This window comes from Mastigoproctus giganteus, chromosome 9, assembly GCF_048544385.1.
Source record: "Mastigoproctus giganteus isolate SK-2022 chromosome 9, ASM4854438v1, whole genome shotgun sequence".
In the NCBI taxonomy this organism is placed as follows: domain Eukaryota; kingdom Metazoa; phylum Arthropoda; class Arachnida; order Uropygi; family Thelyphonidae; genus Mastigoproctus; species Mastigoproctus giganteus.
Genome location: NC_143583.1, coordinates 199,096,346 through 199,119,093, shown reverse-complemented (window position 1 = coordinate 199,119,093; position 22,748 = coordinate 199,096,346). Strand labels below are relative to the sequence as shown.

The following is a 22,748-nucleotide window of genomic DNA, read 5'->3' as shown; positions in this document are numbered from 1 at the left end:
TAGAAATTATTACTGACAGTTTTAAATAGCTAGTCTTCATTACATTATGTTAAGAGATATATACTTTTATTTGTGTAATTTTATACTAAGAAATATTTTAATTTTTTCATTATGATATAATTTTATTTATGGAATTATTGTTTTTTTTTTTTTTTTTTTCCCAGCATGGAATTACACAAACAAATCAGCTAGTTAACTTGACAGACTTCTTTAGGGAACACATACTTCCAGATTTACAGAATCCTAATGGTAAGCTAGAATAACATATCACTTGCATAATGAAGATTATATTAGTAAAGTGACTTTTTATTTTATACTTTTTCTTGGATAAGTAAACTCTGACTTAAAAGTACACTAAACTTTCTAAATCAGGAACCAGCCAAAACCCATGGATTTTTGTGCCTCTCAGAAAAAATAGGCCACTTCACAACTACTTACATCATCATAATTTTTCTGCCACATGACAAATCCAGCATGATTTTTCTGCCACATAACAGCCAGAATTCAAATGCCACCTTTCCTTGTCTCCTCTCCTTCAACCCCATCAGCCTCTCTCAAATCCAGCATACCAGTTCCTCTCAATCTCTTACCCAGCACTTTCCCTTTTGTTGTATCTCTTAACAAATCCAATTTTTTCCTAATCCAATATTTCTTTCTCTTACTTGTAGTTTGTATCATATTTCTAGTTCCTTGTACCTTACAAGCTTCTTCCACACTCACTCAAACATCAATTCTTTTAATATCCTCCTTCATTACTACCCATATCTCAACCTCATAAATCATCAAGTTCTACACAAAACATTTAACTAAACTTTTCTTTAATTGATATCCATTCTTCTTGAAATACGGTTCCTCTTCTCAGACGCTATTTTATTGCCAGTGGCAACTAGCAAAAAAGTGCCACTGAGCCATGACACTGCCACAATAACACATAAAAAATAAAAGAAGTACTTTTTTGTATTTTTATTTATTACTGATTTATATTTATTATTGTCGTGTTTATTTTTTACGTATAACAAAGTTACATGTTTTAGATAATTAAATGTCACATTTATATAACATTTAATTGTCTAAAACATGTAACTTTGTATATAGTAATAGTAATAGAGGCATGTGATGCAAGAAAGCAAGCGTATGAGCTTATGTAGCATCATCCAAAAAAAAAAAAAATTTCACACAACCATTCCCTCTAAATGTTTGTCCGGTTCCTCCTTGAATTTATTTAAGCTATCAACTTCCACAATGACAGATGGAAGTTTGTTCCAGCAATTAACCATCCGCTAGCTAAAGGCAAATTTTCGTACATCTATTCTAAACCATCTTTCCTCAGTTTGAATTTATGCCCCCTTAAGTTCGTAATCTGAGCAAGTGGAAGAATCCCCTCAGAATTCAGCATGCTCAACACCTTCAAGGCCTTATACACCTCGATCAGATCACCTTACAGGTGCCTAGACAATTACTTGAAGCAATGGGAAATGAAAGAATAACAGAATTAAGAGATATGTAGATATATATGAAAAAAGGAAAAATGGCAAAAGGATTTTATGATAGGAATAGAGAATAAGAATGTAATTACTGTAAATGCATGGATTTTAGAACCATCAGCTTGATGTTGTAAGCAGCCAAGTTGATGATTCTATTGGTTCCAACCACTTTTCCCTCCTCCTTGTTAACCCATTTCCTTTAATGAGGCTCTAACCTCTGTTTAATTTATCATTGGACCTAATTCATCCCACGTTCATCCTCAATACCTTATTCTTATTCTTGCTCTCTTACGTAAATCCTCTATATATTCAGTCCATCTATTCAATCTAGCTTTATCTTTTAACAATTTTCCATTCTCCTTTGCATTCTGTTTTAGTTCTTTATTTAAAAACTCCCTCCACTATCGAAAAACTACCTATTTTCCTTTCCCCCCACACCACCCATAATCTGCATTTCCCTACACTTCTCCCTTAGACATTCCTTGCTTGCTTGCTTCACGTGATCTTCTGAATCTATTATTATATGGTAGAATCTCAGTTATCTGAAATAGTTGTGACCAAAGGTATTTCAGATAGTCATTTTTTTCTTATAATTGATTCTAAGTGGCCTCTATCTATATATAAAAGAGAAGCATGAAAAAAAAATTAATTATAATAATTTGCATTTATTATTTACACATATTATATAATATACATGTTCATGGTGCTTGAAAATAACAGTGATTTTCCACTGCAAGATTTTGTATTTTTATCAGATTGATGAACTGGTTCTCTTTCAGTTCTTGTAATTTGGCAAATCTAGTAGCAATCTAAAGCACAATAAACATTTCACTGGCTGTTAGTTTTTGTGGTATAAATTCATCATAATGCCCCCCCCCCTTTCCGCTTCATTTTCAATTTCTCTCTGGTTCAGATTACTCTTTAATAGTGAAACCATTTTCTCACATGTTGAAGAGAACCTGGATCATTATGAAAACAAGCTATAGTTAATAGTTCATGCTTTATCTCTAGGTTTGTTCTTTGCTGTTAAAATTTCAAAAGTATTTATTACTGAATTCATACTTTATACAGAAGATTTTACACGAGAAACAAGTAGAGGAATAATCTGCTGGGACTAAGAGGAGAAAGAGAGAATATGCAGTGATGTAAGCCCTGTGTAAAAATAGGAAGTTGTGCACCAGGACAATTTTAAATAAATCTAGGAAGCCTGTAAATAGGATGTCAGATGAACTGTTTGTAGAATGTTGGAGCAGTGTTTTTTTAGAATTTGTACAGTTTGTAATTATGAAAAATTGTAACATGTTGAAAATGTGTTGAATACGTATATGGGCTCTTCATCATATTTAATGGCACCTTTTGTCATGTTATACACATCTGTTCACAATTTCATTGTGTATGTTGGCTTTGAATTCCTCCAGTTTGTGGAGATTATTTTTATGCACTGCAACTTTCAGTAAGCTTCACAAATAATAATCCAGTGACATTGGATTGTTTGACTGCAGTATAAACATGCTGTCAGGCAGAGATTATTTCATAATTGTTTCATTACCAACAACTAGCGTGTATTAAGTTATGTATGTGTTACCTAACAAACATTGTTTGGCATGCAGAAGTATACAGTATTGTGACCAATTGCTTTGTAAGAATTGCCTATAGTGGTTACCAAAATAAGAGAAATTAGCTGTTACATTTTAGGTTTCATTAATTACGGGTTACCCTACTCCTCAAGCAATCTGCCCATTGTAAAAACCCAACAGTGAATTATCCAAGAGTTTGTTTTTCCTTGCATTTATTCAAGCTATTTGCTTCCACAACAACAGATGGAAGCTTGTTCCAGCAGTGAATCACCCATCTGCACATCTATTTTTCAACCATCCTTCCTCAATTCAAACTTATGCCCCCCTCGTGTGCATAGTCTGTGCAAACAGAGAAATCCCAGCATTAGAGGCAAGCTACTGCTATGGAGGGATGCTATTAATTGAGTTCCTTGGGATTCAGTGCTGCACCCTTTTACTTTTTTCAATATTTATTAACAATATTGATGAAGGTGTATCAAGTGTAATTTCGAAGTTTTTGGATGACATGGTGGTTCATGGGAAGAATCAGAATATGCTACTGCAGCAAGACAGAGAACTAGGCAATGCGACAGTTGAGGTTTAACATTGAAAAATTTAAAGTACATAGCATTGCATGTGGGTAGCGGCATTCCCTGATAATAGGCCATTTGGGTAGTATCAGAATCAAAGTATGAAAAGATCTAAAGGTAATTATACAGTTTAATATGAAATTCTCTCTTCAATGCAAACGATGCTAAAACAGCTCATGAGATTCTGTCAGTGATATACAGATATTTTGCCAGCACAGGAAAAAAAGGGGGAGGGGTGAGATCCTGCTCTTATAAGGTAATGATTGGGCTGCATCACAAGTATTGCATACAGGTCTAAAAGCCTCATTTTAGAAAGAATGTGGATTTTTTGGAATGGTGCAGAAAAAGCAGTATGATTAAGTAAGGGACATAATAATGGTAATCTTACCAAGAAACACTTCATTTCTGTAAATTGCAGCACCTGGAACCTTTCTCAGAAGAGACACCTAAGGGAATATAAATTTAAATTGAAAAACATGGTTGCAGGATAGATATGCAAAAATTTGCTTTCGGCCAGAGTATTCGATTGTTATAACGAACTTCCATCATGTTTTGTGGAAGTGAGAGTAGTTTGTATAAATTCAAAGGACTACACAGATTATCAGTGGGAATGGACAAATGATGTGGGTAGGTTAATAATAATAAATAATTATTATTTTAGCTGATATATAAGCTTGCTTCCTTGCATCTTATCCCAATCCATGTAATAAAAACAAAGGAAGAGTTATATCAAAGAAACATAATATGAAAAAAGGAAGATTTAAAATCAAGGAGTATTATTAAAATTAACTTTCTTAATTAAATGATAAAAGGCATAGTATACAAGTATATCTGACATGTTGGGAAAATTATGCTAACAATGGAATACCATTATAGAAGAAAGGCAACTAATTATTGAAGAGTCAAAACATAGAACAGTCTTAGTAAAACTTGTTTATAAATAAAATTCTCTGAGATAAAAAACAAAAAGGGCAGTGAGTGATATCAAAGAAACGTTTAACCTTTTATGAAACCATAATGAAAACCATAAACTGCCTGTAAAGTCTAGTAATAATAGTAAAGTGTTCTTCTTTTAGGTATCCTGTGATCTTTTCCACACTGGAAAAGATCACAAGGTATCTGAAACTAGGAGATTCCAGTGACTAGCCAGAAGCCAACCTCAGACACTGTATTTATCTTCAATATTTAAGCCTCTCCTTCCTTCCTTCTCCCTATTTCCTACATCTTCCCTTCTCCCTGTTCAAAAATTTTCCAGGAAAACTTTCAACTTCAGCAATTATAGTATCCTTCTAATCTTAGCCTAAGGGCCTTATTTCCCACTTTTTTTTTAATCCATAATCCCTAAAACAGTTAATCTGTTTCCCATACCCCTATTCTCAGGGCTTTACATCTTCTTTCCCATTGATCTGGGTCTATCCTAGGCTTCATAAGCCCTGTACCTCCACATACTCTCCAGTTCTGGTAGTTCAAGCCACTGAAATCTAGGAGCTACTCTAACATGTAAACCTTTCTCATCGTTTCATCAACTGCATTTTCTTTATAAATTTTCCTGTTTTCTGGGGTGTTATTAATGCTTTGTTCAGCACTGTAAATTAGTGTTAATATTAGTAAATGATGCCAAAAAATTTCAATTAAAAAATAATAATAAATAAACAAAACAAAAAAAAAAATCACTTCCCACACCACCCATCCACCAACCTGTCCAATTCATCCCCAAACTCATTCAGACTACCCGCCACCACAACACCAAATGGAAGTCTATACCAACAATCAACACTCTTGCCAAAAGCAAATGTGTGCACATCCATCCTGCAACCATCTCTCCTCGCTCCAAACCTGTCTCCTATGCATGCTTTCCAAGCTAGGCTGCCACCAACATTCAGCTCACTCAATCTATTCAAAGTTCCAAACATCTTAGTTAGATCCCTGCAGCTGCCCATCTTCCAGATACCACAACCTACAAAACCATATTTGCCCCCCTCCAATCTTGCCTGAAAAACTTTGCTGACAAAATCCCACGAGCTTCCCCAGCAGTCCATAATGCACTGCCCACACTCATCGCTGCTCAACCACCTGTAGCTTCTCATCCCATTTGTTCAGTCCTTCCAGATCCTGCTGCAGAAGTGCATCCTGATCATTCCCACCAACCTTCACAGTGCTGCTTTGTGCTATATCAATCTGCACAGCATGAAGCAGTGCTGTGCAGGTTAGCAGTGTAGCATTGTGGGCAGGCTGCTACTGTGGTTGTTGGTAGGAACTGCTCTTCTTCCAGAACCATCAAAAACCTCTCCAAAATACAAGCATGATGTCAATATCACATCTTGTATCTGGTTCTCCCACACGGCACTGTGCCACTTTACCTAACCAGATAGGCCATACAAGATTGTCTCCTCCGATAAATCCACACTGTGACCACCACACAACTGTACTACCACTCCTCAGAATGGAAACCCACAGGCCTGCAACCACTCACCTCAGCAATCAATCCAACCAACACCACTTGCAAACTGGAGAGACATCTGGTCTACAGGAACACCAGAATACAAGGATGTCTTCATAACCATGGCAAAGGCCTGCTTACCTCTTCTGCTGCCTAATTGTCTTTCCTTTCCAAGTTTTGTATGATTTCTAGTACTTTTATTAAATTACATTAAATAGGATTCTAATGCAGATTAACTAATCATTTTGCTAAGTTGGCCATATTATTATTCTTGTAATTAGATGTATAATAACCCTTGAAAGTCACATTCATCATAATTAATTTTTTAACTTTGCCTATTATTGTCCAGTGAGAAACAGTGACCCTCAAAATCTCCAAATTGTTTGTTTTTGTAACATTTTCAATACAAATCACTTCTTTCTTATGGTATATCAGTGTTGCTTACTTAATTCATTCTCATATGAGTTTCTTTTTTGTATAATTGAAAGTTTTTAAAAAAGTTAAATAATAATACTTAAAAAGTCACAAACCAAATATACTACTGTTTTAATTTAACTTACCTTCATTTTCTTTGTTTTTTTATTAGTGAATGAATTTCCTGTATTAAAAGCTGGAGCAATTAAGTATATTATGATCTTTAGAAATCAGGTAGGCATTAGTTTTTCGATCCATATTACAATAAACTCTTTAAAACCTTCAGCACTCTCAGGGATTGAAAAGTGTTGAATTTTAAAATATTCTGGATTTTAAAGAGATATACATAGTGGTTGAACAGTTTTAGAGAGTCACATTTAAATGAATATTACATACAAACAACTTATTTACATCTCTAAACATCTATAATGACTGTTGTGGTTCTTTTATTTGTTTTTGTGGGCAGCAAAATTTAAACTGCATGGATAATGCAGTGGTCTTAATTCTCGCAGCCAAACTTGCATTTTAGCAAGTTGCCTCGGTATTATACTGCTGCTTTTTCTATTATTATTATGAAAACCTCAAATATGAAAGTTATTAGAACTTATAATATAGAAGCATGTGTGGGTTGAAGGTTTGGATGATAGAAGATACACGTTGACATTAGACTTGAATTTCTGTAGATTATATAATTTTCAGGAAATATGTGTATGGGAGTTTTTTCCAGAAAACAGAAGATGAAGGGTAAATTACAAATACTGCTTCCTCTGCATCTAAAAAACTTGGTTTTCTCTTTTGCTCTCGTCTTTACTTTTCTTCTAAACAGCTGTTCACTCTGTACAAGTCGCAAATGTGCCCTACCATGAAATATTGTTCCCACATCTGGGGTGAAGCCCCCAAAACCCCTCTCAGGCTTCTAGATTCCATTCAGAAGAGGGCAGTTAGGATAATTAATGACTCATCTCTAACAGAGTCTCTCCACTCTGTCTCATAGATGTTCTGTTTCTGCTGTATGCCTTCTCTACAGATACATCCATGGGCACTGTTCTTCTGAATTTGCTTCTATAATTCTCACTCTCTCTTTCAAAACAGTTCGAACATGTGCCACCAACATCCATTTACTGTCCAACTTCAAACTCACAGAACCAACTTTTCATCTTCCTCGATAATTCATTCAACTACCGTTTTCTGGAACAGCCTTCCTTCATGTGTATTTCCTGAAATTACAGTCTACAGAAGGTCAAGTCCAATGTCAACAAATATCTTCTTTCGTCTTCTCAACCTCCAACCCAAGCAAGGTACTAAGTAGTATAGGTTCTAATACCTCTCGTGTTTGGGATTTTCATAAAAAAAAAATAATAAAGAAGAAGAAAAGTTGGTTCTCTGAGTTCAAAATGGGGCAGTAAATTGATGCTGACTGGTCATGGCACATGATCGGACAGGTTGGAAAGAGGGGAAAGAATTTTAGAAGCCAATTCAGAAAAAATTATATACCCATGGAAGTATCTGTAGAAAGGGCATGCAGCAGGAAACAGGATGACTGTGCGACAGAGTAGAGAGAGAGAGAGAGAGAGACTTTGTAAGATTTGGGTCATTAATTAACCTAACTGCCCTCTTTTGAATGGAGTCCAGAAGCCTGAGTGTATGAATATTCCATGGTAGGGCAGATTTGAGATTTATACGGAATAAGTAGCGGTTTAGAAGCGAAGTAATGCTGAAAGCAAAAGAGAGAACCCACTTTTTTAGATGTGCTTGTTCCAAGAGAGAGAGAGAGAGAGTGAGAGAGAGAGATTAGAAGTCAGGGTAATCCCTCATAGAGATATGTGATCTTGTCTAGAAATCTGAGTGTCATCGAATATAAGTACAGTGGTAGAAGAATCCTATGTGCGAGATATAAGACAGGACTGAGCTTTAGAAGGAATGAAATTAACTAAGTTATTTTTGCCCAATTGGTGATTTATGTGAAGATCAGCATTTAAGGTCGGAGCAATATGGCCTTAATTGCTAATGCTCCTAGAAACCAAATAACAAACAACAAACAAGCATTTAAGGAATTGGTAGTGGATAGTCAAAATTGTTTGTGCAGGGCAAGGTTTCTCAGACTGGAAGGAAGAATGCAATGCTGTCATCAGCAAAACTATGGATAAGATTTCCAGTCAATGGAAGGTCATTAATATATAAGAGGAAAAGAAGCAGAGAAAGAACTGAACCTTAGTGAACACCAGCATTAGTGGAGAAGTTAGAAGACAGAGAGCCGTCTACCATTATCTGCAGGTCAGAGAGAAAACTGGATGCCCAATCACAAAAAGACAGTTGACAACCCATAAGATGAAAGTTTATTGAGAAGACCTTTATGCCAAACATCATCAAAAGCCTTTGAAATGTCGAGAGTCACTGCTTGAATTTCAATAAATTTTTCCATAGATGGGCAAGCCACTGGTGATATATGTCCCTATATCGCCGATGGATTGACACTGACAAAATCCATATTGGTGATCATTGATCAGATGGAAGGTTTCGAGATAGTTTAGTTTATTTTGGAAAGAGTAGAAATGAGTGCAATGGGATGATAATTAGATGAGAGGGATTTGTCACCCCTTTTTAGGAACTGTCTGGATATGAACAAATTTCCAAGCAGAGAGGGAAACACCATTGGAATAAAGTATAAAAAGGCGAAGCAGTTCAGGAGTAAGCTCAGGAACACAGGTGTTGAGAATAAGTGGAGAAATACCATCAGGGTCTGACGATTTGTGGCTTCAAGTTTGTTCAAAATTCTTCTGACATCTTTATAATGGATGACCATAGGAGTGGAGTGTATTAGATATGATAGAAGGTGGTTTATCAAGATTGTCAGTACAAGAGTTAGAAGAAAAGTAAGTTGCTAGTGAGGTTGGCTTTATCTTTTGCTGAGGTCCCGGTACAACCATCAGGTTTAACAGAGTGGGAGTATAGATGGGCAAAAGCCGTGATCAGTAGCTTTGGCAAGATACCAGAATGCTCAACTACCATTTGGACAAGAAGCATTTGCTACTCTTAGCCTGTTCAAAATCTAATTTGGTCTGATTAATAACTGCTTTACAGTTGTTGTGCACTTTTGTATAGGCAGAAAATGAACCTGGAGATTTCAATGCAAGCCAATTATAATATGTGACATTCTTATCTTGAACAGCCTTAGCATATTTATTGGAAAACCAAGGTTTAGATAAATTGTGAGATTTTAAGGTGGAGTGTGGAATAAAGATTTCATCCCTACAAGAATAATTTCACTGACATGATCTGAGCAAACTTTGACATCGGCAGATGTGAAGCAGTAATCCAACTGAGGAAAAGTAAAGAAATCTCATAGATCATTCCATTTTCCATTCTTGTACTGCCAAACAACACAAGGTTAAGAATTTCCAAGAGAGAGAGAGACTCCATCAGAGAAACCATCACCAAGTTGTGGTCCGAGATGCCTAGAAGCCGCTCACTTCAACCATGTACTTGGAAAGGTTGTTGGTGAGAAAAAAAAAAATAGCTGTGGGGTTAGGATTTGTTTGATATTCTGGTAGTTAAATGAACAATCTGTGTGAGGCCAATAGTAATTGCAAAACTCTCAGCATCTTGACCTGCTGAGTCCATGCAACTATGAAATGAAAGCTAGCTGGAGTTGTGAACACATTAAAATCACCAAGGAAAATTACCTCACTGTTAGGAAAGTTGAACCGAAGAAAGTCAAGTTTCAAAGGGTTCTGTGTGATTAGTGGAACTTGGAGAGTGATAGAGGCAACAGATGAATTTGACAGAATGGGGTAGAATTTTAAGCAAGAGAAGATCAAAAAGGAGATTCCAAATTACTAAGTCTCTGAAATGGAATATCAAAGTGGACATATGCAGAGGTACCACCTTTGAACGAAATTGTACACGAAATAATTGGAACAACTGAGATCAGCTGGTAATTGAGATTCTGTCAGAAAACAGTGGGGCTTGGCAGACTGTAAATGGAAATGACATCATTAAGATTGGAACTGAGACCATGTATATTTGTGAAATAAATGAAGAGATGATTGGGTGGTTTATATCTTTATGCAGATAAGTTTCTTCTATTAGTTTGACTATTTGTGAGGTATTCAGTAGTAAAGAAAAGGTGGGGGAGGGGATCATGTTTTATGAAGTAATGAAATTTTCGATATAGTGTTTGCACAGCATGAATATACCCAGCTCCTTGGCATAATGTGACCTCAACAGTGATGCCCCGTATACATACTACTCGGACTCATTCCAATCACTATATGGCAGAGGAGAGGCAGCAAGATTATACACTAGCTGATTTCAATGCTACCTAGAGAGTTAATAATAGGTTCAGACTATCTAGTGGCCAGTCTGTGAAGACTGATTTTAAGTTGTAACTTCAAATTTAGGAAATTTTGGATCTTGCCATGATGCCCGTCATAACCTCAAAAGACATTGTCATACTCTTTATTCAAATAGTCCTCTGGGATTCATAAGTTATGATCCATAACAGTCGCCCCGAGTGCCAAGCGTTTCTAGTGATCAGGCGATTTCTCGGCAATTATAAACCGATTCTTAAAGTGAAAGAGTGTTAGATATATCAAGAGTTTAAAGTTAATTCTCTGCTGTAAATATATATAGTTGCTGAAAAGTATCAGTGCAAAGGCTCCTAAGAAAGGAAAGTCACCTTTCTTTTATTTATATTCTAGTCCTACTAACCACTAATCTACTTCCGCTTGGTCACTAGGTGGCACCACTCCTGCCTCCCCATGGCGGGGCCGGAAACCTGGGAAGAAAAGCTCTCACTCCCAGGGCCAAAAGGAGCAAATATGAATGACTCAAACATTACCACGAATCCCAAAGATCTGACTCCTTTGAGTCGGAAAAATGAGGACAATGAGACTATTGCAACAAAAAGGCAAAAAAAAGGAAATAACATCTCTTAATGCACCGACCTTTATTGTCTTTAATTCTATGACAGAACAGCCATTAGGAAAACTCACCATTCGTCATCCAGAAATGTTTAGAAAGTGTGGCTGGAACACCAAAAAATTTTAAGCAATTAAAATCAGGCGACATTCTAGTCGAGACAGCAAATGCTAAACATGCAGAAAGACTGCTTCAAATGAAAACATTTGGTGGGATCCCAGTAAAGGTCTCTCCCCATAATACGCTAAATACATCGAAAGGAGTAATTTCTGAGTGGGACCTTATCAGCGTCTCTGAAGAAGAAATTAAAAATGAACTTGAAAATCAAGGTGTTATAGCTGTTAGAAGGATTAAAATTACAAGAGATGGGACACTTATTCCAACCAGAAATATCATACTGACGTTTAACACTCCTAAACCACCTACATCTGTGAAGGCTGGATATCTAAATTGTAACATCAGACCATACATTCCGAATCCTCTCCGCTGCTTTAAATGCCAAAAGTATGGTCAATCACAAAGGCATGCCGTGGTGTAGCTATCTGTTCCAACTGCAGGTTTCAGGAGCACAGCAATCAGAACTGTTCATTGGAGAAACCGAAATGTCCAAACTGCAAGGGAGACCATTTTGCCTATTCCAAGAATTGTGAATATTGGAAAAGAGAAAAGCAGATTCAACAGTATAAAGTGAAACATTCTGTCACATACCAAGAAGCTAAGGGAACTATACTCCCGACTATCTTAAACAGACCTTCATATGCGCAGGTCATAATGAATCGGCGTACAATAGAAACCCAAACAGATTTTACAATTTCTTCAAAGAAGTCCATCTCAGACTAGGCACGAGCACTGCTTACAATATCCCAGCCAAAACATCAAGAGAAACTCACCAACACACCACTTTCCGTACCTCCCAATGTAAAATACTCAGAAACGAAAGCCCCTCAAGGAAAACGTAATGTCATAAGTCAACTGAACAAATGGAGACAGAAGCGACCAACCAAGCAGATGAATCAGTATTAGAGATTTTCGCGGAAGAAGAGATGGACACCGGAAAACCATATTTCCCCAAAAAGGGAAAACCAACGTGTGAAAGACTTAAAACAGCATCTAGGAAACAGTCCGAAAACCTCTCCAAAACCAAATAATGAAAACCATAATCCAGTAGAATTGTAAAGGACTCCACACTAACATAGGTGATATATATGATCTGATTGCATAGTATGCACCGCTATGTCTTTGCTTACAAGAAACCTACCTCAGACCTCAAGACTCTACCTTAATAAAGAACTATACAGCATATCGAAAGGACAGAGTAACAGGCGGCACAACCCATGGTGGTGTGGCAATACTAGTAAATTCTCGCATTCCTTCCCAGATTGTCCCGCTAAACACAACCCTTGAAGCGATTGCAGTACGCATAGCCACTAGATCCCTCATAACAATAATAACAATTTATGTTCCACCAAACCAAAATTTATTACAATAGGGCTTAGAAGACATAGTAAGGCAGTTACCTACCCCTTTCTGTATACTAGGCGACCTCAAAGGGCATAGCCCTGTGTGGGGTAACACAACCACAGATCGGAGAGGAAAACAAATTGAAAAATGGACAGACGAGAATGATTTAACTTTGTTGAACGACAGCACACATACTTATACACATCTTCCATCAGGAAATACTACAGCTATTGACCTGTCTGTATGTTCTCCAATACTATTTCCAATACTTGATTGGTCAGTGCACAGTGATCCTCTCAGCAATGATCATTATCCAATAATCATCACCATGGCATTAGGGACCACATGCAAGTCACACAAAACTCCCAGATGGAAAATAAATGAAGCAGATTGGGAAACTTATAAATCATTAGCAAAACTAAATGTTGATACTATCAAGCAAAAACCGTTAGATGCAGCAGTACAATATATAACAAATAAAATAATTCAAGCTGCTGAACACTCTATCCCAAAAACATAGTCTCACTTTCCAACACATCCAAAATCATGGTGGAATGCAGAATGTGCGCAGACTAAGAAAGAGCAAAACAAAACCTGGAATACTTTTCGAAGATGTTCAACTTTAGAGAACCTCATATTGTTCAAGAAGGCACGGGCAAGAGCCAAATATATTAGGCGAGCCAGTAGGAAAGCATCCTAGATAAAATTTGCATCTACATTAACAAGCTCCACACGATCTAAAACTGTCTGGAATAAAATTAACAAAATGAGTGGCAGATACCAGATTACTCCAACTCCGATCCTAAACTGGAATGGACAAGTCACTGCAGAGCCATCAGAAATAGTGAAACCTTTGCCAGAATATCAGTGACCACGTCATATACTCCCAGTTTTCAAATATATAAGGCAAGAATAGAAAGACATAAACTGAATTTTTCCACAAGAAATAATGAAGAGTACAACCTACCTTTAACATTCTCTGAATTGAAACACGCTCTATCACAGACAAAGCAAAGTGCTGTAGGACCAGACCAAATCCACTATATGATGTTAAAGCAACTCGATGATCAATCCCAAATGGCATTACTAGAACTATATAACAGAATCTTCCTAGAAAACCAATTTCCAGACAGTTGGCGTCATGCAATAATTCTTTCTTTCCCAAAAGACCTCTCTGACCCACGCAACTACCGTCCAATTGCTCTAACCAGTTGCCTAGGAAAAGTTATGGAGAAAATTATCAATGCTCGTCTAACATGGTTTTTGAACAGAAATAACCTTCTCAATCCAGCACAGCATGGTTTCAGAAAAAATCGTTCAGTACTAGATTTACTTATCAAATTAGAAAACAGTGTGCAGAATGCCTTTATCCGAAAAGATCACCACATAATCTGTTTCGATATAGAAAAAGCTTACGATACTGCATGGCATTATGGATTACGTGGACATCTTCCTAAATATATTCAAAATTTCTTACTCCACAGGTCATTTCAAGTTAGGTTGCAGAATGCTCTTTCAAAAGTCTTCACTTAAGAAGAGTGCGTGCCTCAGGGGTCTGTGCTTAGTACAACCCTCTTTGCTATCAAAATAAACTCCATAACTGAACATATACCAAAACCTGTTGATCCGCTTGTTGACGATTTCAGTATTTCCTATCACTCTCAGAATATGCGAAGTATAGAATGGCAGCTACAAGGAGCAATAAATAAAATAATTCAATGGGTACAAATGGCTTCCGGTTTTCCACACAAAAAACTGCATGTATACACTTCTGTAGGAAACGAAATCTACACCCTGAACTTAAACTAGACGGATATATGATCCCAGTTGTACCAAATATAAGATTCTTAGGGCTTCTCTTAGATAAGAAACTGACATTCCTTGAACGTATTAACAACTAAGATATTCTTGCATCAAGAAGTTAAACCTACTCAAAGTTCTTTCCGCAACAACTTTGGGTGCAGATCGACATACACTACTTAAACTTTATCGAGCAATAGTGCATTCCAAGCTGGACTATGGAGCACCTGTTTACGACTCCGCAAGACCAATTGCACTGAGATGGTTAGATCCCATACACCACAGTGCGCTCTGTATAGCACTTGGAGCTTTTCGCACTTCACCTGTATAAAGCCTATATGCAGAAGCCCATGAACCTTCACTGCAACTTAGACGACAGAACTTATTATTACACTATGCCGTAAAGATAAAATCCATCACCGATCATCCAAATAGAGAGGTTCAGTTTTCATCATACTGGGAAAACTTATACCAAACCCATCCACGAATAAACCGACCTTCCAACATCCGTCTAAAAGATTTACTGTTAAGCCGAGAGCTTAATTATGATAGCATAGCTACTACAACTACACAGATCATTCCACCATGGATTATAATTCAACCTGTGTATGACCTGCATTTTCAATCCTGGGGGGAGGAAACAAATCTCCCGAGAACAAACTACCAGCAACTACATGCAGCATACAAAGAAAAATACGAACATCACACTTTCATATACACACAGACGGCTCAAAAACAGACTTGTGTAGGAGCTGCGATTCACTCTGAAGACTCTACTTTCATCCAACAACTCCCAAAAGAATGCAGCATCTTTACAGTAGAATTACAAGCCATTTTGATGGCCGTAAATAAAATTAAACATGAACAGATAGCAGACAGCATAATTTTCACTGACTCGCTTAGCTCTGTCATTGCCTTGCAGAATGCCAATACTAAAGCACACCCAGTTTTACAACAGGTCCCAATATTCAGTATCAAAGCTATTACAAAATAATCACAAGATCAGATTCTGCTAAATTCCAGGCCACACAGGAATAACTGGAAATAAAAGAGCAGATAAAGTGGCAAGAGAAGCTGCTCCCTCTTACTATGCCTTCCGCTGAATACCATATACCGATTACAATTCTTTAATCCACCAAAGCAGTTCAAAACAATGGCAACAACACTGGAAAGATCAAAATAACAAACTTTGTGTAATTAAACAAACACTCTGACCATGGACTACCAGTTGCCGATCCAACAGACACGAAGAAGTGATCCTTGCTCGATTGCGAATTGGGCATACCCATGTGACTCATTCTTACCTGTTCAGAGGTGAAGACCCTCCTCAATGCCAAAACTGTCAAGTTCCGCTCACTGTACATCACTTCATGGTGAACTGTCCAAGATTTAATTCAGAACGTATAAGATCCTTTCAAACAACCATGAATGCAAAAAACAACCTAACGCTCAAAACAATTTTAGATAACCGGCCAAATATTACCAACGTTTTCTTTTTCCTTAAGCTAATCGGATACTACCAAAACATATGAAAATTAATAGTATAACATTTACGAAAAAGCTACGTAATTATAAAATAAAATCTTGGCTTCCTTCTGAACAACATAATGAAAAATGTCGAAATATGAAACTCTGTAACTTAGACTAGGTGCATTATACAAAGTAGCCTAAGCTGCTCTTGCGCCAATAGCTCTCAAACAACAACAAATCTATAACAATATTGCAATGGAATACTCTAACCATATATGGCCAAAACTTTATTAAATTAAAATAAAAATAAGACAGTATAAAATATGTAAAAATAAAGTGCGCTGACACCTGTAGAGTTAAAAGCAATAAAATTATAGGTAGAATTAAAATACATAAAATTAAATATTATAACTTAAAAGCAATGAAGCAACAGCATAGCTTTCAAAAGCACCTCCTTTATCAACAGTGGAACTTTACTGTCACGGCACAACCTTAAATAACATTATCAGGATTGTGGCTCATGGCACATGTTACTGCAGTAGCATGGGAATTGTCCTCCACCCATGCATTGAGACCAGAAATGGCTCAAGACCATGCCAGGCAGAACCATTCACCTTGGCCAAGAATTAGTTTCAAAGATGACTGAATACGGACTCTGCAATCTCTGTTGATGGTATTATGGTCCGAACAACGAATCCACAAGCTCTTGGGGCATTTCCAGTCCAATACAATATGCAAATGATCAACAAGGACAGCATCATCTGGAGAAATTTGGGAGTCCTCCTGTCTTTATTGCACTAGTACGTTCCCCTTATGATCTTGTATATAATTCCATTTGTACTTTCGATATATAAGTATCTTTTACCTTTGGCACAACTGTACAATCTCCACCTCAGTAGCCACACACACGTCTGACACGTGCATAATATTGTAGAGATCCTCTCTGTTAAGCCCATATAGTAGGGCAGCGATTTCCAAACTGGGAGGTGCGGACTAGTGCAAAAGGAGGTACGAAAAGTTTAACAGAAATGTAATTTTCATAACATAACATTTAAATTTTATAACCTATTTTTTAAAGCATTTACTGCTACCTATCTCACTCTAACTTCGATATAAACATGAGATAAACATTTATTTGGAAAAAAATATTATATTTTGCTGAAATGGATTGATGAATTATGATTGATATGATGTAATGTAATATATATAATGTAGTGCGTACTATGTATGACCATATATAGGTAGATTGCATAGCATAGCATTAGCTGCATGGTTGAAAATATGGTTTCAGTGGTGTGCGATTGTGTTTTTTGTTTTTGGCATGATTACTTACTGATAATAATCATTATTAATTTAGAAGTTGTATTTTTTAAGAATATAAATTTAATCCTAATATTTTTAGACAAATGGATAAATTTTTGAATGGTTACAAGAGAAAATCCTCTAATAATGAAGATACTGATGCTGATACAAGTAAAGATAGTGGGAATACAAGCAACAGGGAACAAGGAGGTAGAACTCCCAAGACAAGAAAATATGATTCATCCTATTTATCATTAGGATTCACAAGTGTTATTATAGATGGCTTGAAAAAACCAATGTGTTTGTTTTGTACGAAAGTTTTGGCAGCAGATAGTATGAGACTAGGCAAATTAAAATGGCACCTTAAAACTAATTCTGAATACGTTGGTAAGACCATAGAATTTTTTCAAAGAAAATTAGATGAGTTTAATAAACAAAAGCAAACGTTCAAAAATATAGTTTCTGTTCCATCAAATGCATTGCTAGCGTCGTATCAAGTTTCTTACAGAATCGCAAAATGTAAAAATCCACACAATAGGAGAAACTCTAGTTTTGCCAGCAGCTGTTGATATGGTTAAAATAATGTTCGGCAAATCATATGCGAAATGGCTGCGACAAATACCGCTTGCTGATAATACAGTTGGCAGAAGAATCGATGATATATCTGAAGATCTTTACGATCAGTTAGTTTCTCGACTGTGTACTTCGAAATTCGCCATACAATTAGATGAGGCAACTGATGTAGCTGAAGATGCTCATTTAATTGCATATGTTCGATATGTTGCAGAAACTAATATAATAGAAGATATTTTATTTTGCAACCCCATTCCTGGAAAGGCCACATCCAATGAAATTTTTAATATAATTGACACTTTTTTTGATGAGAACGACATTAAAGTGCATTGGACTCTGTACTTACGGAGCACAGTCAATGTCAGAACATAAGGCAGGTCTTCAAGCATTAGTTAAAAAGAAAGCACCCGAAGTTATCTGGATGCACAGCATGCTTCACAGAGCAGCTCTTGTGTCAAAAAATATGAGCGAGGAACTTAACAACATTTTTACAAAAGTTACGAAAGTTACAAACTACATAAAAAAACAGTCCTTTAAACGTTAGGTTGTTTGCAAAGCTGTGTGAAGATATGGAAGCTAATTATACTTCACTTCTATGCTATTGTGAAGTGTGCTGGCTATCTCGTGCAAAAGTGATTCAAAGGGTGTTTGAACTCAAAGAAGAGATTGCAATTTTTCTTGATAAATCATAACGAAGAGACAAATTTATTTAGGAATGATAACTTTATTGTTAAACTTGCCTATTTGGTTGAAATATTTGGAAAATTGAGTGTTTTGAGTAAATCAATGCAAGGACCACAAATGCATTCACTGATTCAAAAAGACAAAGTGAAAGCATTCATAAAAAAATTGGTGCTATGGAAATCAAATTTACAAAAAAATAAGTTCGACATGTTTCCACATGTCGAACTTTTCTGCGCCAGAGTTAATATTGAAGCAAACAAAAATCTATTTACTGAACACTTGGATGGTTTACTAATGCACTTTTCACATTATTTCGAAGATCTTGATTTTACGAAGTTTGCATGGATACAGAATCCATTTGTCGATGAACAAGATGATGAATTTGGATTGACAACTATTGAAAAGGAAGTATTGATAGAATTATCATGGAATACTTAATTGAAACAAAAATTTCAGAGTGAAACCCTAGTTCAATTTTAGTTGAATCGAAGTGAAGAATATAATACTTTGTCAAGCAAAGCAATGCAAGTACTGCTGCCATTCGTAACATCATATTTATGCAAAACGGGATTTTCTGCATTAGCTGCAATGAAATCCAAATATCAAGCCCGTTTAGTAGTAGAAAAAGAGCTACAAGTAGCACTCTCCTTAATGACACCTAGATTTGATAAATGTTGTGCTAATAAACAAGCACATCCATCGCATTAAAAACAAATTAATTTAAAAATGAATATTTATATATATATAGTAAAACCTTGTTATTATTCTGTCAATTATATATATATATTTTTTTTTCATTTTTTGTATTAATTCATTTTTTACCATTTAAAAATGTCTATTATTTTATGAAATAAGGGAGGGGGGAGGCACCAAGATTAGATTTTTTTAAAAAGGGGCCGTAGCAACATAAAGTTTGGAAACCACTGTAGTAGGGAATATATGCCCATGCTCTTTGCCCATGTTCAACTTCTTGGATGTGTTTGACAAAGATCTTTTGGGGGGAGCCACACTGTGACATTTAATCTCCTCCATTCTTTCCTCGGAGATGCTGCAATGGAACCCAGGCCTATCCATCCAATAGAGCCATAATTACACTCTTTTGTGATCATTGGCTTGTTTCCTGTTAGCCATGGAGGAGCTGGATTCCAGAATTTTTAATGAGCCTGTTCTGCTCCCCCCCCCCACTGCTTGCATGGGAACACTATGTCAATGATACATTTGCCATTATAAAGAAGGTGGGGGATGGGAGAACAATGTTCTCAACCTCCTTGGTGGTTTCTCCCCTTTCAGTCAATTTATCTTGTAGGTGGGAATAGATGGTACTCTTCCCTTGATGGTACCCTTGATGTGTTGTTTTATAGGGATGGCCCCAGTGTAAAAACAAGAGTGTGTAGGTTTCCTACACTCTCGTTTTTATTTTTATATGAATGAGAGTTTTTATAATACCGTATTTTTATAATCATGAAAATAGTGTAATTGGGTTCCACCAGAGCACCTCCAAGGATAGAATGGAGGAGATTAAATGTGTCACAGTCGATTCCAAAAGTTGGTACCCCAAAAGATCCAGGACAAACGTATTGAAGAAGTTGAACCCAGACAAAGAAGCATTCTCACCTGCTATTTGGGCTTAGATCAGAGCAGATCTGTAGAATATTATGCACTTGTCAGACACGACTGTGTGCAATCTCCATCCACCCCAATATCTGAATGCAGCTACCAGGGTGACGATTGCACACAGTCATGTCAAAGGTAAAAGATCCTGTACCTATCGAGGGTACAATGGAATTATGAGATCAAATGTCTGGACTGTGGGGAGTGTTAGACAGAATGTAGATTTAATGATCCTGTGTAGCCACATGGAACGTCCGAAGTTTGTAGCAACCAGGAACAAGCAGAAAATTGGAGAAAGAATTGAAGAGATATAACATAAGTAGCAGCATTACAAGAGATAAGATGGGGAGACTTAGAAATTATAGACCTCCGAGACTACACCCTAATAAATGGTGGAAGCAGAGACAACATTCTGAGGACTGGCTTTATGATTAAGAAGGACACTAAAACACGAATGATGAGTTACAGTGTAATCAATGAAAGAATATGTACGCCAAGGCTTAGAGGGGTCTTTTTTAACACAGTCATAATCAGCGTACATGCTCCGACAGAAGATGCAGAGGATGCACCAAATGATGCCTTTTATGAAGCACTGGAGAGAACATTAGATGAGGCCCCAAGACACTATATTAAATACATCCTTGAAGATTTCAATGCCAAAGTAGGGAGAGAGGAAGTGCACATACCAACTATAGGAAGAAACAGCTTATATGAAACAAGTAATGAAAATTGGGAAAGGCTAATAGACTTTGCAAGAGGGGAAGACATGAGCATTAGTAGCACAAATTTTCCACATAAGAATATCCACAACGAAACTGGGATATCACCTGATAGTGTAACACGTAATCAAATAGATCACACCCTCATTAATACCTGTCATGCTACGGATGTAATGGACGTGAGGAGTTACAGGGGGATAGATTGCGATTCAGACCATTTCATGGTACGGTGCGGTCTGCGAAATAGGCTCTCAAAGGAATATAGAAGGAAAGGAGAGATAACAAAGAAAAGATATCAACAAATAAGCTTAAAGAAGATGGAGATACTAGAGAAAGATTTAGAATGAAAGTTGAGGAACAACTGGAGAAACACCAACAACAGGATGGTGAGCCCATCAATAAAAAAAATGGGAATATATTAAGGAAGCACTGAGTGTAGCAGCAGAAGAGGCACTTGGAGTGGAATGAAAAAGAGTGAGAAATGACTGGTTCGATCAGGACTGTGAGAAGATCCTAGAAGAACGAAACCAAGCCAGTCAGAAAATGTTACAGAGAGGAACTAGAAAGAATATTGAGGATTACAGGGTCAAAAGAGGCAAAGCAAAGTCAGTATGTAGGCAAAAGAAAAGAATAGAAAAAATGCAAGAAGAATACGACAGAGGGCAGATCAGGAAATTCTATAAAGGAGTATGAAACATAAAAAAATGTTTCCAGCCCCGTCTTAACCTGTGCGAGAATAAGAAAGGAGAAATAGTGGGGGGGGGGGGGAGTAGTTGAGATCACAGAAGTTTGGAAGGAGCATTTTAATTCCTTACTTAATAAAGAATAGGCACGCCCAGAAGAAATTGTAGAAGAACACAACTTCGAAGTCAATTATTTTTTATGATCTCAAACAAGCACAAGTTCAATAGCACAGAACCTAACCCAGGGATCTCCGAACAAAATACAGTGGATCCCCCTGCTTTAAATGATACATGAAAATCTTAAGAATATTAACCAGTTAGCAAAATAAAAATTAATTTATGTTTACATACATAGCTTAATTAATTAATACGTACTGTAATATGTTATATACTAACAGATATTTTTGTTCACTGACCTTTTTTTTTTTTCTTTTTTTTGTAAAATTTAAAACAGCAAAAATGATAATCAATTAATAATAAAGAATGCGGCACACACAAGTTGCAACAAACACAATATGTAGTAATGAGTTTCTGAAAATGTATTTATGTTTTTTATGATTGAATATTTCATGGAAGGGGAAATACATTTCGCCATAATAACGTGAATTCCAGCTATTGGAACTATAGAATATGCAAGGAGATTGAGTTTGCTAACTGTTTATAATTGATTACACTAACAGGAAACTGCAAATTGTTTTTATTGTTTTATGGTAATAACCTCCAGAAAAATATCAAGAAGGCGATAACAACTAGCGAGTCAACAGAAGGGTTTCACAAAAAGGAATGGAATTGTTGAAAAGTACATCTAACATAATAGCAGGGTTTTCACAAAAGCTCAAAAATACCATGTTGCGCAAGATTTCCAGCAATTCTCAAACCATGTTGTAGACGTACTGTGTTATACGGGGATTGCCTGTATTACAACTTTGAAAACTGATTTTGTTTCCTACATAGTAGGAAACTCTGCTGTGGCTGAACACTTCTGGGAGGAGAACAACCTAATTTCTCCAGGTGATTACTGACAACACAAGACAACTGTTT

At 36.5% G+C, this 22,748-nt stretch overlaps 1 protein-coding gene across 2 annotated transcripts in view; it reads left to right on the top strand.

Annotated features, from left to right (window-relative positions):
* The window catches only part of Cse1 (chromosome segregation 1), a 441,978-nt gene that overhangs the window by 212,883 nt on the left and 206,347 nt on the right, over window positions 1-22,748 (top strand). For both annotated transcript variants that reach the window (XM_090381796.1, XM_090381797.1), the window contains exons 14-15: window positions 165-249; window positions 6,657-6,718. In XM_090381796.1, coding sequence (XP_090237922.1) covers window positions 165-249; window positions 6,657-6,718 — 147 coding nt within the window. The remainder of the gene's footprint in view (window positions 1-164; window positions 250-6,656; window positions 6,719-22,748) is intronic.